Source organism: Rhyacophila brunnea, unplaced genomic scaffold, assembly GCF_057557595.1.
Source record: "Rhyacophila brunnea isolate RB1 unplaced genomic scaffold, BYU_Rbru_1.0 scaffold_3, whole genome shotgun sequence".
NCBI classification, from domain to species: domain Eukaryota; kingdom Metazoa; phylum Arthropoda; class Insecta; order Trichoptera; family Rhyacophilidae; genus Rhyacophila; species Rhyacophila brunnea.
Window position 1 is genome coordinate 44,113,412 of NW_028232965.1, and position 16,316 is coordinate 44,129,727.

Consider the following 16,316-nt stretch of genomic DNA (forward strand, 5'->3'; position numbering starts at 1 on the left):
TTCGTAACCCTCCGCTGGATGAAGGACTCTATTGGCTGTCTCTAATCATCGATCTCTAGTCTTTCGTTACCATATACTTGCTTTGAACTTGTAATTTATTATATTAAACTTTTACTCAGTAATCATAATATAATATTTTCACAACTGAAAAAATTACCCAGTTTCCCCATACCAATATAATATATATACAAAAAATATGTAACCTTCATAATGTATATCTATAACTTTGCTCAAGTGTTTAAAAGCAAAAGAAAATACTATTTGACCGGGAACACGATTGTAAAGGATTCATGATTATTAATACTGAATGAGACTGTGTTTTGCTTTACTTTCTCCTTAATTAATAAGGAATAATTACTGTGAATGAAATAACAGATAAATCTGTTTTCATCTTGACCGATCACCTGCTTCGATCAAATTATATCAACGGTTATTCCATCCGCATTCTTAATAATGTAATCACGTTTTTTCCTGTTTTTGATGGATCTTTTTATAACAATGTTATCAAATAATAAGGAAAAAACGTATCTCATGCAAATATTAATAGGACGTTCTTCTCCTCTAATACTGATATAATTGTGCTGATGGTAGTAAATGAAATTCATAGCATCTTCCGCTATTTCTCCAACGAAGAGATTAAACTATTATCTAGGAAAGCCTTGGCTTTTTTAATATATTTATAGTAGGTACTGAAGTATGTAAGCACTGTGAAATATTTTGGATTATATGCTAAAATGCACACGAAATAGTAACACGTCAGTTCAGTACATTGTCAGTTGCAGATAAACTAGGTCGGATGTCTATCGCTAAACTATTGTGTTTGCTCTTTCCGGTCTAAGTTTAAATGCATACAGCCACAATTCAACTTCTGAAAGGAAATGATCACTTTTATTAACTTTTTATTTTATTCAACTTATGTGTTTTATCATCAATGATCTACATCTAATATCATTAGTTTGGTATATGGAATTAATCGGTAGTTTTTTTTCATATTTTTTGTATGTGATTTGTTAATAATTATTGATGTCAACATTTTATACATTTAACCAGATTATTAAATTTATCACTTCATAATTTATAGGTTTATATTCGAGGACTCGTGTAGAAGAGAAAGACACTTTGAATACTGTTTTTTGTTCAATTAATATTTAGGCCATTCTTTTAATCAAATACTCAATGATATCATTTCTATATTTTAGCTTAATTGAATAATATGATGTCTCCGCAGACATTATTTCTTAAGGACCCACCCAGTATTTAATAGAAAACGAATGAGGAGAAATTATTACTTAGCTGTTTTTACTTACATTGTGATAATATATTATTTGATCGACGAAAAGGGGTGCTTACTGCGTACGTCCTTTATTAACTTGCTTCAATTGAAAGGATTAATTTGGTTTTCTCGGTAGTTTTAATTATTAATTCAATTCTATTACAGTAATAATTGATAGTGATTTCATTATTAACATAGTTTCCTTAATGATATTCGATTTAGTTCAACGAAACTTATAAATAGATGGTTGACATTAAAATATAATATAATGTTTTTGAAAATTTAGTGTATTAGATTACTTTGGTAACTTAATAATATTATTCTGTAAAGTAGTTTGTAAAATTCTTTGCTTATTTGAAATATAATATAAAAAATCGTATAAATTCTATTCAGTAAAAAATTAATGATGGCTTGTAATATTCTCAAATGCGAAATATAAATCATTGATAATAATTAATATTAGTACCACAAATATTGTGGTAATACAATGTGAATATGTTTATAAAATTATTTGTATTATTAGATTCCTTTTATCAAGAAGTAGCCACTTAATCACAAATACAAATAAATTCCTCAGCTTATAATGAAAACAATCGACTCACAGCTTGTTAGTTCAACGAAAATCAATATTTACTCCAAGTACAGACGTGCCTTAAGCCAAAATTCTCCGAGTATATTTTTCGAGTGAAGTTCTTTTTGGTAATTTTTTTTTTAATAATATTTTTATCAGTCTTTAGCGTTTTTATTTTACTTCTTATAGATTTAAGTTTAAATTTTAAATCTCAAGACTTTTAGGAGTAATTATGTATATTTTAATCGGATAACAATATTCTTTCAACAGGAAAAAATAATACACTAAGAGGTAAGTAGGTATGTATAAATTAAGGTTATTATACAAACCCTTTTTTAGTGAATATTACGGATTTTTAATGCCGAAATATCGTATAATATAGAGTTTCACTTGACATTTAATTAAAAACTATTATTGTTATGTGTGTTAGCTTTCATAATATCTTGGAATAATTAACAGTAATTATAAAACAAAAATATAAATCGCACTCAAAAGAATATATTTAAAAATTGTATATTGTATGTAATACTACTACGTGGCAGTATATCATTCGAGAAAAACTTTGCAAAGGGACCTGCAAACCTGATTGCACTTTATGTACAAAAAACCGCCATAAACATACTGACTTATATGTTTTATATTATAGAACCTATCGGTTTTATATATATATATATATATTATAAAATATAGCATCACAATTATTTTAGAAGTTTTTTGAATTGGATCTACAATCCGTTTGGATGTTGGCCGCCTCACGAAGAGGTTTTTAATTTTTTTTTTTACGAAAAATGGACTTGCTCAACTTTTTAAGTTCATGATTTGGATTTAAACGTACATTTAAAAACAATAAGTGAAACCAGACCCGGGTTTTTAACCCTACACTCTCGTCTTATCAAGCTGATAAGTTTCCACCCGACCATCGCGGGCGCGATATATTAATTTTGAATTTGGTGAATTTCTTAAAATATATGTGTCTTAAAGTTGGTATGCATTGTAGAGAAGAATAAATTCAATGTATCAAATACTTCTTAAGAAAGTCTATTAGTGAAATACAGCATTTTCTACCGAATAAAAAACAAAACTACACAGGTTTGGGATTTAGATAAGTAATGGCGATTCGAAAAAGTAATTTTTCCTTTACAATATGTTACAAATGCGGTGACGATTTGATGAATGAAAGGGTTCGAGAAGGCATGTTAGAATTTTATCTTATTCTTATTCACGTACTATCCTCTTTTAAAAGGTCGACCACCATCAGGGTGATATTGACTCTATTGACAACAATCAGAAGTTGTACCAATCACGTATAATTTATCCCGTTATATGCGGCATTTTCTTATATATAAAGGTACCATTGAAAGCTATTTTCTTATTTAACAAAACTGGTAAATGGTATTGTTTTATCTTTCTAAAATGTGACCGGGGTTCTGTGGTTGTATTGTTTTAATACTACGCAAAACTTCTCGGTTATTAATTTTCCATTCATTTCAAGTCAACATTATCCACCTTGTTTATCCACATTTTATATTTTACGCATGGATTGCCATACTGAATATAAATATACAATATTATTATTCATGAATGAACCATGTATTTATATTTATTATTATCATCAAAAAGATAATACTAATAGAATAGTTATAATGTCTGCTCTTAGAATTTAATTTCACATACTTATATACATACCTATAAGTTGGTAATTATTATACCTCTTATATACAGTATGTTGGATCAACTTTTGGATATATGCCTTAGGGAACAAAAGAGCTTGTTTGAGGAAAACTTTTGGTTTCTAGAAGTACAATATCAATTCCTCGAATCCCATTTCTGAACATGTGTTGAACAACTGAGTGTTAATTAATAATGTATATTATACCTATTACATATATAAAATAATTTTATTATTTTATAATTTAATTTATGTGTTATATAAATAAAAGTAATCAGTTTTACTTGAATTAAATAAATTATTCTGTTAGTTATGCCATCGCATATTTTTTTCAAATCGGTTAAACAAACTTCAATGTAATACACACTTTACTTACTTTATTTCAAAATTCTAAATTTACACGTCCTACACATAATTCGTTTTTAATACTTTGGACGCTGAAGACGCACATGCGCGTAATGACCAGGCGGCCGATCGATGTAATTAACGTGCATTTTAAAGGTGCTAATTAAAAAATCATTATATAGTCAGCAGCGAATGAGTTAATTAGTAACGGCTTATTTTAGGTAAGCGCGTTTGGCTGTGTGTTGAGCGGCGCGCGCAACTCAAACGTATAAACGTCTAACCAAAAAAAGACTTTGTCTACGAACATTTTCACACACGGTTATACATTTGAGTTGCGCGCGTCGCTCAACGCTTCGCCAACTTCGCTAACGTAAGAAACCCTGTAATACTCATGTGATCATATTAATATTTGAATTGTATACTAAAGTATATTATATCTTATACACCTTTAAATAAATTACCGAAAAATTTAACTGCATTTATACTTCAGGTGTGTACTGTAGGGAAGGCTTTTACTCAAATCAATCACATAAATATGCCAGGTAGAGTTACATTATAAAATAATGACAAGATAAAAAGAACTTTTTATATACAACGTTTTTAAATTTTCTGTTGAATCATATAAACTTGACTTGACTAGCTAAAGCGATCAAAAAAATTTGTACTTTATAGAAATAATACTGAAATGTCATTTTGACAAACATATTGATTTCCATAGTAACGCACGTATATATTAATAATTTAGTTGCTAGGATCCCATACCCCTTAGCAACCAATAATAGTGGATTGGATTACGGATTTCTTCCAAAATAACTTTTCATACAAAACCCAATTAACTGAAAATTAATTCAATTCTACTTAAAGATGGCTAAAAGTATTTAAAAATGCATTGACATCGTGTTCTGATATATACTAAAAGTTTCAATTGTCTAACTAGTCGGGAAGTTAGTTAAAAATCGATTGCAAGATTTGTACCGTATAAAAAATCACCGGACAAATAAGAATACGGCCTTATAAAAACGTTGCAATAAGCTAGATGGCAGAAAAAATATATTTTACTCATCAAAAAAATTATAAAATAATTTTCATAAAACAAAAGAATGAAATAAAAATATTTCGGAATTCAAAATTCGAATTATTGTCATCACTTAAATGTGTTGTATGTTACAGTTTGTTGGTAAGATATTATAATGTACAAGAAGCGAGCATGTTAATTTTCAAGAAAATCTGGTGCAATATTCTAGAAAAAACGCTTAGTTGGCCAACGCTGGGGAGCGCAAATCCTATTTTTAGTTATGTAACATCACACCCATTTAGAATAAATAAATCTACAAGCTTTATTTATTATTGTATAAAATTTACTCTTATTAAAAATGTGTACACCTTTAGTGAAAACATAACATTCATAATTACTTTTTATGTTCAAAATGTACCATAATATGATTCATTTTGACGAAATATGATACGACTGTAATTAAAATAATAATAACTATACATATGACCAGAATATTGTATTTTGCAGTTATAAATGAGTACATTATAACATATTTTAAGAGTTATCATTACCAATATAAATTATATTTTTGAGAATTTGTAATAGTAGAAAGATCTCATAAACAAGTTTTAAAAGACTCTAATATAGGTATAGGTAAATCATTCTACAGTGGCACCATAGGCAATTCGCACGTGTATTGAATTGCTTGCGACAATGCCTGATTCAATGCTAGCAAACAATACCACTACAACTGCAAGCCGCATTTGCCGTACCCATGGTGCCACTGTTAAACGATTTACCCATAGCTTGCTTTCTATAATTTCATTTTAAAACTGTAATTATTATGATATTTAATTAATATTGTTTATTTATAATTCAAGTTAGTCATAATATGCTTTAGTTAGTCTCTGAAAATGATGTGATAACCAAAATAGCTGTCATAAATAACATTGTTCATAATAAATAATTTAAAATAAAATACCCACACCACCTTCAAATTATACATTAATAAAATATAAACTCATGTTTCATAATATGTTTAGATACGTATATTTATATGTGTTTTGAATTATAATGTTGCATTAGTACCAATCATCTTACTATGAAATGTATGCTTAGTGTTTACCGGTAAAATAATAATTAATGAAAAATAGATTCAATAGAAAATAATAATATATTAACAGTTGTAGCAATTTTGTAGTAATTTTTATAAATAGTATAATATATTTTATTTATTCTTTTTATTTTTTAATAAATTATTAATACTGGCCTTTAACTGATGTAGGTATGGAAAAAATACTCTGTACCTACCTTGATTGGCTTAGTCACGTAGTGCAGGTGTAGATAGGTACACATTGGGCAGTGTATTGTTGTATTGTAGAAAAGGGTTTGTATGTATACTTTATCAAATGCAACAATGGTAAGAGTAAATGTAAATTCCTTTGTAGTTTTTTTAATCAACAGTTGTTATCATTTATGGCACTACAACCCTTGGCAGGTCTTGGCCTCCTTCAAAAAATTTCTCCTTTTTTTACAATTCAGCGCTGATACTCTTTAGTTGCTGTGGTCGGCAATTCTTAAATCTATGATGCAGTCCAGCCATTTCAGTTTTGGCCCTCCAGGTCTTCTCTTGCCCTCTAGGGTTGCGTACATAGCCCGCTTTGCTGGTATCTCCTCCGTAGCCAATCCAAATATCAGACTATCAAATGATGAAGTCATAATTGTAATACAAAATTTAAAAATCAAATAATTTATATAATATGAATTACGCGTGTAGCAATTCAGAGAAGTGAACTCTCTTTGCTGGAGTACAGATGAGAAATAATATACAAAAAATATTTCACAATCATTCTAATGATGTGTTCTTGACTCCACGCTGTGAAGTTTGACCTTTTAATTGCCAATTTCCATACATGACTGAGTTTGAACTGCATTTTTAATTCACCAGAATTGTTATTATCGGCAATGTAAGTTTACTTTCTACCTGGTAGGTAATAGTTTAAATTGACAATATATTATATTCCAAGATGTAATTCAAAATTATCACAATATATGTATATTATCGTTATGAAATTATCCCACTCAAACTTCTCGTAGATTAATCACATGTGGATCTTTACCCCTTCTAAGATATCTCTCCAAGCGACGCTATCCTGCTCTATGATTCTCAAATTTCAAACACCCAGTGTTTCGAGCATTAAGGTTTTCAGTTTATATCCCTTCACACATGTGATTAATAATATGTTTTGTTACTGCATTTTGCTTAACCTTGAGATGTCCTTACATAATAAAAAGTGCTATTATTATTCCGCAAACATAACGTAATAGAGATGTACTTTATTCAACAGGCACGACTTTCTTATTAGGCTCCGAAAATTCTTCACAAGATGTTTATTTCTTATTTATCTTTAATGCCTAATATTCACCTTTTTTTCTTCTGGTATGACTAATTTTTGATACACTGAACACATTGACTATCTGCATATATGATTATCATATTATAAAACATGTTGAATAGTAATTTCTTAATCTAGTATTGTAAGAATGGTCTATAATCTAGAAGTAATAAATATTTTCCGTTTATTTACTTTTAGTCTTCGTTAAAGACATTTGTTAAATTAATACATAAAATATATTTTCATCACTGTCCCTATTTTGATTAGACCTCTCGTCAGTGTACAAGCAATTAACGAATTGTACTATTTGTTTGTTTCAGACTCAAAGTACGCACGCACAGACTGTGAAATAATGATAAACCCTCGAAGGCAATGGACGGCGAAAACAGAATTATACTTAACGTGGGTGGCATAAGGTAAGAATATTTATATCTGTTTTTATTTATTTATCTCGTGCGTCTTTAACCCGAGAAATTCAATTAATATGTCTTTATCTCAATCAATGTAGGCACTAATTACTTATTGGAGGTCATTGTTTACTTATACTACCAAAATTAATTCGCACCTTTCAGATATTTTCAATCATCGACTATTATATTCTGTGAGCATATTGGCCACATCAGTAAAATTTCTATGAGATTTTATTTTTCTGTAACGTGATTCTTCCATTTTTAATTATTGCTAATGGTGGCGTTACGTTTATGCGTCAAGCCAACTAAGCTTGGGTCTTTCAAATGCCTCATGTTGTCATATTTTTAGAGGTTTTATTCCCACCATATTTGCGAGATGATCCCGTTGTAAATACCTTACATTAATAATATATTAAGGATCCATCCATCATTTTCCTGAGAGCTCAATTATTTGAGCCATTGTCCAGGAAGGGTGTGATAAATGTCTTGCATAACCGATATTATTTTCAAGTACCCTGATTTAAAGTAATAATTGTTGTTTTAGAGACCATAGAAGCATATTTTCTTGGATATCGGTATATGTATTTTCATTACCTAAATAGTATCATTTTCACACGTAAAAAGGGACCCAACGTACATAATACTTTATACCTGTATATTTATATTCTATATCTTTATCTCACGTGGTATTCTATCCCATAATTTCACTTAATGTGTCTTTATCTCAATCAACGTAGACACTGATGAAATATTGGAGCACATTGTTGTCTTTATTTAACGAAATCAACTGACACATCTTTTAGATACAGGATACAGAATTAATATAAAACTGCTACTATAATGTTTTATTTACTTATAAATATAATATATAAGTATTTGTATATAAACAATATATATTTTCAAATGAACTATAATTTAGTTGACACAAAAACCTTTGAAACGTTTACCATTTCATTATGTTATTATATAGGTACGTAGAGCTAATTTTAATTATAAGTGATGAAAGTATATTACTTTTTTCATATTGTGAATCAATTTCAGTAACCAGACCGTAACCTTTCGTCATTTTAGGGTCTATATTTATTATTTCTACTATTATGTATACAAATAACTAATATACTATTTTTCTAATGGAAATAATTACTGTAGACACTTTTAATTAGGTGATTACTATAAATACATATTATTAAATTTTTATCTTAATGTATATTGTATACATTACATATATCCTGATTATGCCGAAAAATAGGTAAAAATAATTACCATATAATAGTATAGCACTCCATCAATAAGAAATTTTAATTTAATGTTCATTTAGTAACATCAAAATGATAGTAATATTTTCTAAGTTATCGCTATTGATATCGTTTCTTAAATTTACAGTTAAAATCGACCTCCACGGCTGAGTAAATCAAAATAGAATATTTTGTAATGTTTATTTGATCTAGTGCAAAGAGCCAATGAATTGGACAAATCACTGATTTTTTCCTCTTAAAAATCGTCGGAAAATACAAGCTCCAAAATTTAGATGCTCATGTACTCCATACATAGTAATTTACTAATACATAGTTTTTAAAAGATGTATGGATTTGAACAAAGAACAATACTCCTGAATCTATGTAAAGTATAATTTATAAAATATATTATGAACAAAAATACTCTAACTAATTATTCACAGATTTTTAATTGAAAATATTCATTTGAATATAGAAATTGGTTTTGTATGTAACATAATATTTTTTGTGCAATAAAGATGTATGGTAAATTTTTAATAAAATATATAACTAAACATCTGAGGTAAAATAATATTTATTTTATCAAAATTACACACACACATAAATATAATATAATAGATAATAATTTCATAAAAAAATACATTTATTACTATTTATAAATTCTACTAAAATATTAATTTAAGTTTTTACGTATCTATAAAAATAACTTGGTTCCTTATTTCATGCTTATTAAAGTATTTAAAAGTTTATTTGTAAAGAGGTCATATACTTCATGACATTTGTGTAATTTTGGAAAGAGAAGAGCTCTCGGTCACCAATCGTCAATTTTATCAGAACCAATATTGTGTTAAGATACAATATAGTAGGTACTGATATATGAGATAAATTGATATGAGCATTTTCCACGGAAGCAGAAGGTTGCCGAATAGTCTTCATACTCCGATAATAAAATTCTTGAATGAACGAACTAAATGTAGTTACTCTACATAATTAGTATTATGTATGTGTTTTACTCGTTTATTTTGAGACAATATTATGTACATACATTTAGGTATTAAACAATTACAAGTTAAAAAGAACTTTTTATATACCATGTTTTTAAATTATCTGTTGAATAATATAAACTTGAAAATTCTATGTATTAATAATTTAGTACAAATAAGGAAATTGTCAACAAATCATTTTTTTTGCTATTTTGCAACAAACAAACGAATATAGAATACTGAAATGACATTTTGATTTTCATAATAACGCACATATATATTAATTATTTAGTTGCTAGGACCACCCCCTTAGCAACCAATAATAGTGGCTTGGATTACGGATTTCTTCCAAAATAACTTTTCATATAAAACAGAATTAACTGAAAATGAATTCAATTCTACTTAAAGATGGCTAAAAGAATGCATTGGCATCGTGTTCTGATATATTCTAAAAGTTTCAAATGTCTAGCTAGTCGGGAAGTTAGTTAAAAATCGATTGCAAGATTTGTACTGGATAAACAACCACCGGACAAACAACGATTACGAGCTAAGAAAAACGTGGTAAAATAGGGTAGTAATAAAAGATTTTTATAAAAAGTTTTTTGTAAATATATATAGGAGGAGCTAAACGCATAAAAATGACTTCATAACATTAACTAGGATCACTATTTTTTATATAAACTCTGATAAAATACCAGTTTAATTTTTATCATTTCTATACAAAGATAATTACATCGAACCGAATTTGCCTTCAGCAATGTGTAAATGTGAATAACAATTGACTTAATCTAGAGAATATTTACCATATTTGGTCGGAATATTGTTATTATTGAAGGCATTTCGACGTGAGGTAATTTTCCCTGGATATTATGATAGCATTTTCTCGATTTGATGATATTTCCTACAGTATGTCATGTAAAATATGCTTTCAATTACTCTATAACCATCAAGTAAACAGCAAATTTCCTGTTTGTATTATAATCGATGATGAACGCTACGTCAATGCTTCAACTTTAATATCCGGGAAGCAAATAACTGCATGATCTAAAGAGACAATTTCAAAAGTATTGAACTATTTTACTCCAAATATATACCTAACCTAATTTCAGAAAGTTGTTTATATGCAGCTAATTTATGACACCCATTACCTTAAGTTTGTCTACCCATTAAACTCTAAAATGAATGTACTTTGACTATCTATATTGCTTTTAGTATGCTTAACCATACTTTGCCGTAGAGGTATTCCAAAAATTTATAGCCAAGCGTATAACGAATTCACATAAGTACCCACACGTTATGCTTGCAAATTTACCCCAATATGACAATGCAAAAACCAAAAAATACCATTTCCATATTTTACGTGTAGTGTATAATTTAATAAGTAATAAAAATAATTTGACTATAATTATTATTGCACCAATTACAGGTGTTAATCATTAGTAACACACATAAAATCTTTCTTAACCGCGTTTTAGTATTCTTCAGTTATTCTTGTAGATAGATAGGTAGATAGTTAAACTAAAATTTTATATCACTTTCCTCAACCCACTGATTTTTTTTGTCACGTATTTTTCGCAATCTTGAGTATCTCTTCAATCATGCCGGATTTTCAGCATCCTTTGGGTATATTGTCATTCTTTGGATACCATTTCGTGATCCGTTTAAATTTATCTCTCGATAGTCCTATCTTTTAACGATATAATTTGCCAACCTGAATATGAATCCTATGGTAAATAATATCGTCTTTGTTCTGGCAGAACACACTAACTGGAGAATACTAGTTTTGAGTAATTTGACTTTGAAGTCGTTAAAATGTTTGAAATGGTCTATCATGTGAGTTTATTAAGTAATCGTAAAAAGGATGACTTTAAAATAAAGACTGTTTGTTTATTAAGAAGGTTTCCAGACGGTAAAGTTTGAAATACGGAACATTCTGGTATAACTAACTCACTATGTCATTTTTTCAAATTAGTGTCTTCTGCCAGAACAGTGACGATATATTGTTTTGTAATATAATATTATATCAAAGTTGTTCAAGAAAAGGCGCGAAAGAAACGATTTATCAGAACTGGGGTATTTTTAGAATTTAGATTATTTTGAACATGATCTTTAATTAAATACATTTATGTCATTATCCCAAAAGTGCGTCAGAAAGAGTTATTTTGTAACAAAATTTTTTCGAAAAGTGGTTAGTGAAATAAGACGAAACCGATAACAATTATATTATTTTTTTAACATGCTGCTCTGTAATATTGCAAATTATCACATATCTAAGCTTTTTGGATTTACACTTTTGATATATTCTGTATAATTTATATTACACAATTTCATGTTACGTTTTGGCTTCATCATCATCGGCATGAACAATCAACCCACTGCTGAATGATGGCCGAAGAAACTGAATGTATATTGCGTTGCCACATACTTATGCCAGATTTTACTATTTTATCAAATCAATGGCTTCTAGGTCTACTTATTGGATACCACTGGATGATTTAATTTGTCCTAGCTATTTCAATTTCAGCACTACGTATATTTTATTGTATTCATTTGAAATTATAAAACACTTATTTAAAATTACTCGAAATTGATCAAATCTTTTGTTTGCAAAATAATAATATAAGTAATAAAAAGTTCATTAAATATTCATGATCAGTTTTATTGTTGAATAACTAACAAATAGCTTACCTATTCAGTTATAACTTTTCCTTTGTCTTAAGTTTAAGTTTAATTCTTGCCTAACCCTTGTTTGATATATTACGTAGTATCTAAAATTTTGTCTTGTTTTGAGTCATATAATAATATTATTATTATCATTCTGGCAAAACTTAGTATCATTAAAATATGGTAATCATTTAACAACAACGGTAATGGGAAAAATATCTGAAAGAAAATATTTCACAAACAATATTTTTCGACCACTTTTATTATGAGTACTTTAAAATATTAGATGACATCATAAACCTATATTTTAGCTGATTTTTACTTTTACCTGAATAACAACGATAGTTACACTAAAATAAAAACAAATTTTAATAACCTGCCTACGTAATATGCAATCAAGTATTATTGTATAGTTAGTATTAATATTACTTAACTTAAGTGGATTAAAGACGTACAAATGGCATACTTATTTATAATCAAAATATGAGTTAGTATAGTTTTTCACATCACTACATTAAAATTTAATATTATTCATATAAATTTATGCGTCACAAATGATTCAAACATGTAAAAATTGCTTTGTACGAGTATTAACATTTGTTAGTGTTTTATTTATAACATGAATAACGTTAATAAATATTTAAAATATAGTCTGTTGAATGTTTTTGTCTGACCTTTTGGCACATCTTAAAAGATTATCAAACATAAACTACATAAAAATGTCTTGATTTGGAAGAGCGCTGATGAGTAGGTATTAAAATTGACCAATAGTAAAAATTTGTCGCAACTAGTATGTCACTGCGTAGCATAGTGGTAATGCACGGATGGGGCGTAAACCCGGGAGATGCAGGATTCGATTCCCCGCCGGGGTGGCTTACTTTTTTCAAAAAAGTGTTTTTTTATATAGGTTATAATATATTCTCTCAGAAGTGTTTTTCAAAATTATGTATGTCAAAATATCTCCTTAGAATATTGATAACAATACATAAATATTGAAAAAATATGTGAATCTTATTTATTTATTAAACAAAACATATTGATTACATAACAAATTTTCACTATATTATGTTAAATTGACTAATTAAAAAATATATGTAATCGCATTTAAAATCGTATATTCAACATTAATGTCGACTAACTCAGCTTGACTATCTATCAATATTATAATACCAATTATACTATAATTATAGAACAATCCTTTAAGAGCATACATAAGTGAAACGGCAAATAATTTTCAACAATAGGTGCGACGAAATTTCGCACTCATCGCCAATCGACGAGCGGCAGTCGAGGTGTGAGCACGTCAATTTGTTTTATGATGGCGTCGGAGGAATATATTCTTATATCGTGTAAAGATGACTAAAAACGTTATGCATGTACTCGAAAAAGAAAACATGTCAATGAATATATTATTATTATTACTAATATAACAATAAATATAACACTTAATGGACGCATGTTGAATTCTTATGACAAATTATGTTTCGTTCGGCACGCGTCATTTGGACAATCCGCGCGTCGCATAGTTACGATCATTTTAGACCATGCCTCAGCTGGCCAGTATAGCCTCAGTATAGCCTTAATTTTATTTTCGCGAAAAATATAATATAGTAAGTTATACAGGGTTATCAAATACGATATGTTATTATATTATTCTGAACTTTTTTGTCAATAATTTGTTTATGTCATGAGCTGCATGGCAAGTTGTTGGAACCACATAACGTCCAGATCAAAGCCATCTAATTTATGCCAGAAAAAAATCAGTAATCTTGTTTCTGTAGCCGTTATTCACTTGAGAGTGACTGCATTTCCATTTTCATTTTCAAAAAAAAATACAATACAGTTACCATAAACCTCACCAAACTGGTAATGTTTGCAAATTTAAAGGTGTTTCTAGAATAGTTTATTTATTTACCATTTCTCCAAATGTGACAATTACTAAGTCATGTAACCAAAAATGAGCTTTATCGATGAAGATGATTTTTTCATGAATTAATGAGTTTCTCTAGAGCAAAATCAGCAAAATTTTCAGGCAACAAATTTTAATGATCATTTGGTTTAAGTTATTGTGCTAACTGTATATTTTATACGCCTTCGAATGCGTATGAAGAATATTCCATATTGTATCATAATACACGTATAATTGGTTGTTCTGGATTTTCATCTACAATTTGATTAACTCATTCGACGCGGATGACACGGCTGCCGTGTCCCCGTTAAGCGGCCGATCGATCCAATTAACATGTTATTTAAATACGGTAATTAAAAAGTAATTAAAAGTTACGCAGCGATTGTGTTAACAACATCGATATTTACAGCAGTACGTTCATGTTTTTGACAGGTTGGATTTTTAACATTGCAAAAATGACCATTTGATTCAAATTTTATAATTAAATTAATAATATTATGCCTTGTATGTGGTATTATTTTGATCGTGAATTTCACATAATGCCAGAAATGTAGCTCGAATAGTTTCATTAATGTTGTAACACATTGTAACGATTTGTATACGCTGTACAACTGTGTATCTTTCCATGATTATTTGCCAAACAATACTGAACACAAATGTGAATTTTAGTGGGAATCATAAAAAAATTTCTGCTTTGATGTCTTAAAATAGTTGATATTAATTTGATAACCCAATATAATAGATACTATATTCTATGCCGAATTCTAAAAAGCTTTAAAAAAAACTATGGTTAGTACACTTAAGTATTTATAATCAAGCAATCTATATATGAAAATATTGCAGCTATATACCTAATATATAGTTCCATGTATTATAAAATATTTTTTTTCTATTTTATAGAGTCTTTCAGATAAATACCTAGTAATAGTTTTATACATTTCAAGGCTAGGATTCAAACAGCTCTATTAGAGCCGATTAAAAACATCCTTCTTTGTTTATTCTTTAGTTGCGTTACGATTTTATTCGATCTAACCGGAAAATTATCACAGAAGGAGGCAGTAAATGGACCAAATATCCAACAGTGTCTTACATTACCCGTCCGTAAGAGAAAACTCAAGCTGTGAAACATCCCCCATAAAGCCATACTCCTAAAAGAGGTAGAGATATAAAGAAAGTGCCTTGCACGAGTTACTCAGGTCCGACCGCAGACTATATCAGTTGCGCAGTCATAAATTGTATGAAAATATAAAATAACTTATTTGCCTCGAGAAAAATCATAAAATATTTATTCTAAAATCGCTTAAGATAAGGTAATGTTAATAATTTGACATTTTATGTTCTTTTCTATTTGTATTTTCTTATATTTTACTGAACGCACAATATAAACCCAAATAGGTAATCTATAAATTTTATATTTTTTCGAGCTATGCATAATTTGGTACATATTTTTTTGTAATTCCGTAAAATTGTAAATTTAAATTATTACATCTCTTAAATTGAATAACGTTGAGGAGAAAGGTGCAAAGTACCAAAACTACAAAAAAACACATTTTACGTGGAATGGATGCCAAGTACTACTCGTATCATGCATTAAATTGCAAAAGGGCTATGGCTCTAGAAGTATAGACAACATTTTATGATCGATCTACAAATGGCAGTGCCCCGTGTTGTCCACCATTTTTAATTTCATTTTTCATTAATTTTTTCATATCTATTATTATCATAATGCTTTTTAACACAATGCTTACGGGCCCTTTTAATTAATTTTGTAATTAACGTGTTAATTTTCATTTGAAAAGTAATTAGCAAAAACACAATTTTGTGTAGCCCGTAAGCTATGGGTTAAGTATTGTAAAATATGAAGCGT

At 28.6% G+C, this 16,316-nt stretch overlaps 1 protein-coding gene across 2 annotated transcripts in view; it reads left to right on the forward strand.

Moving 5' to 3' along the window:
• Window positions 1-16,316, forward strand: part of LOC147068399 (uncharacterized) — a 394,033-nt gene that overhangs the window by 119,260 nt on the left and 258,457 nt on the right. For both annotated transcript variants that reach the window (XM_085952496.1, XM_085952497.1), the window contains one exon: window positions 7,569-7,664. In XM_085952496.1, coding sequence (XP_085808622.1) covers window positions 7,621-7,664 — 44 coding nt within the window. In that variant the 5' untranslated portion in view covers window positions 7,569-7,620. The remainder of the gene's footprint in view (window positions 1-7,568; window positions 7,665-16,316) is intronic.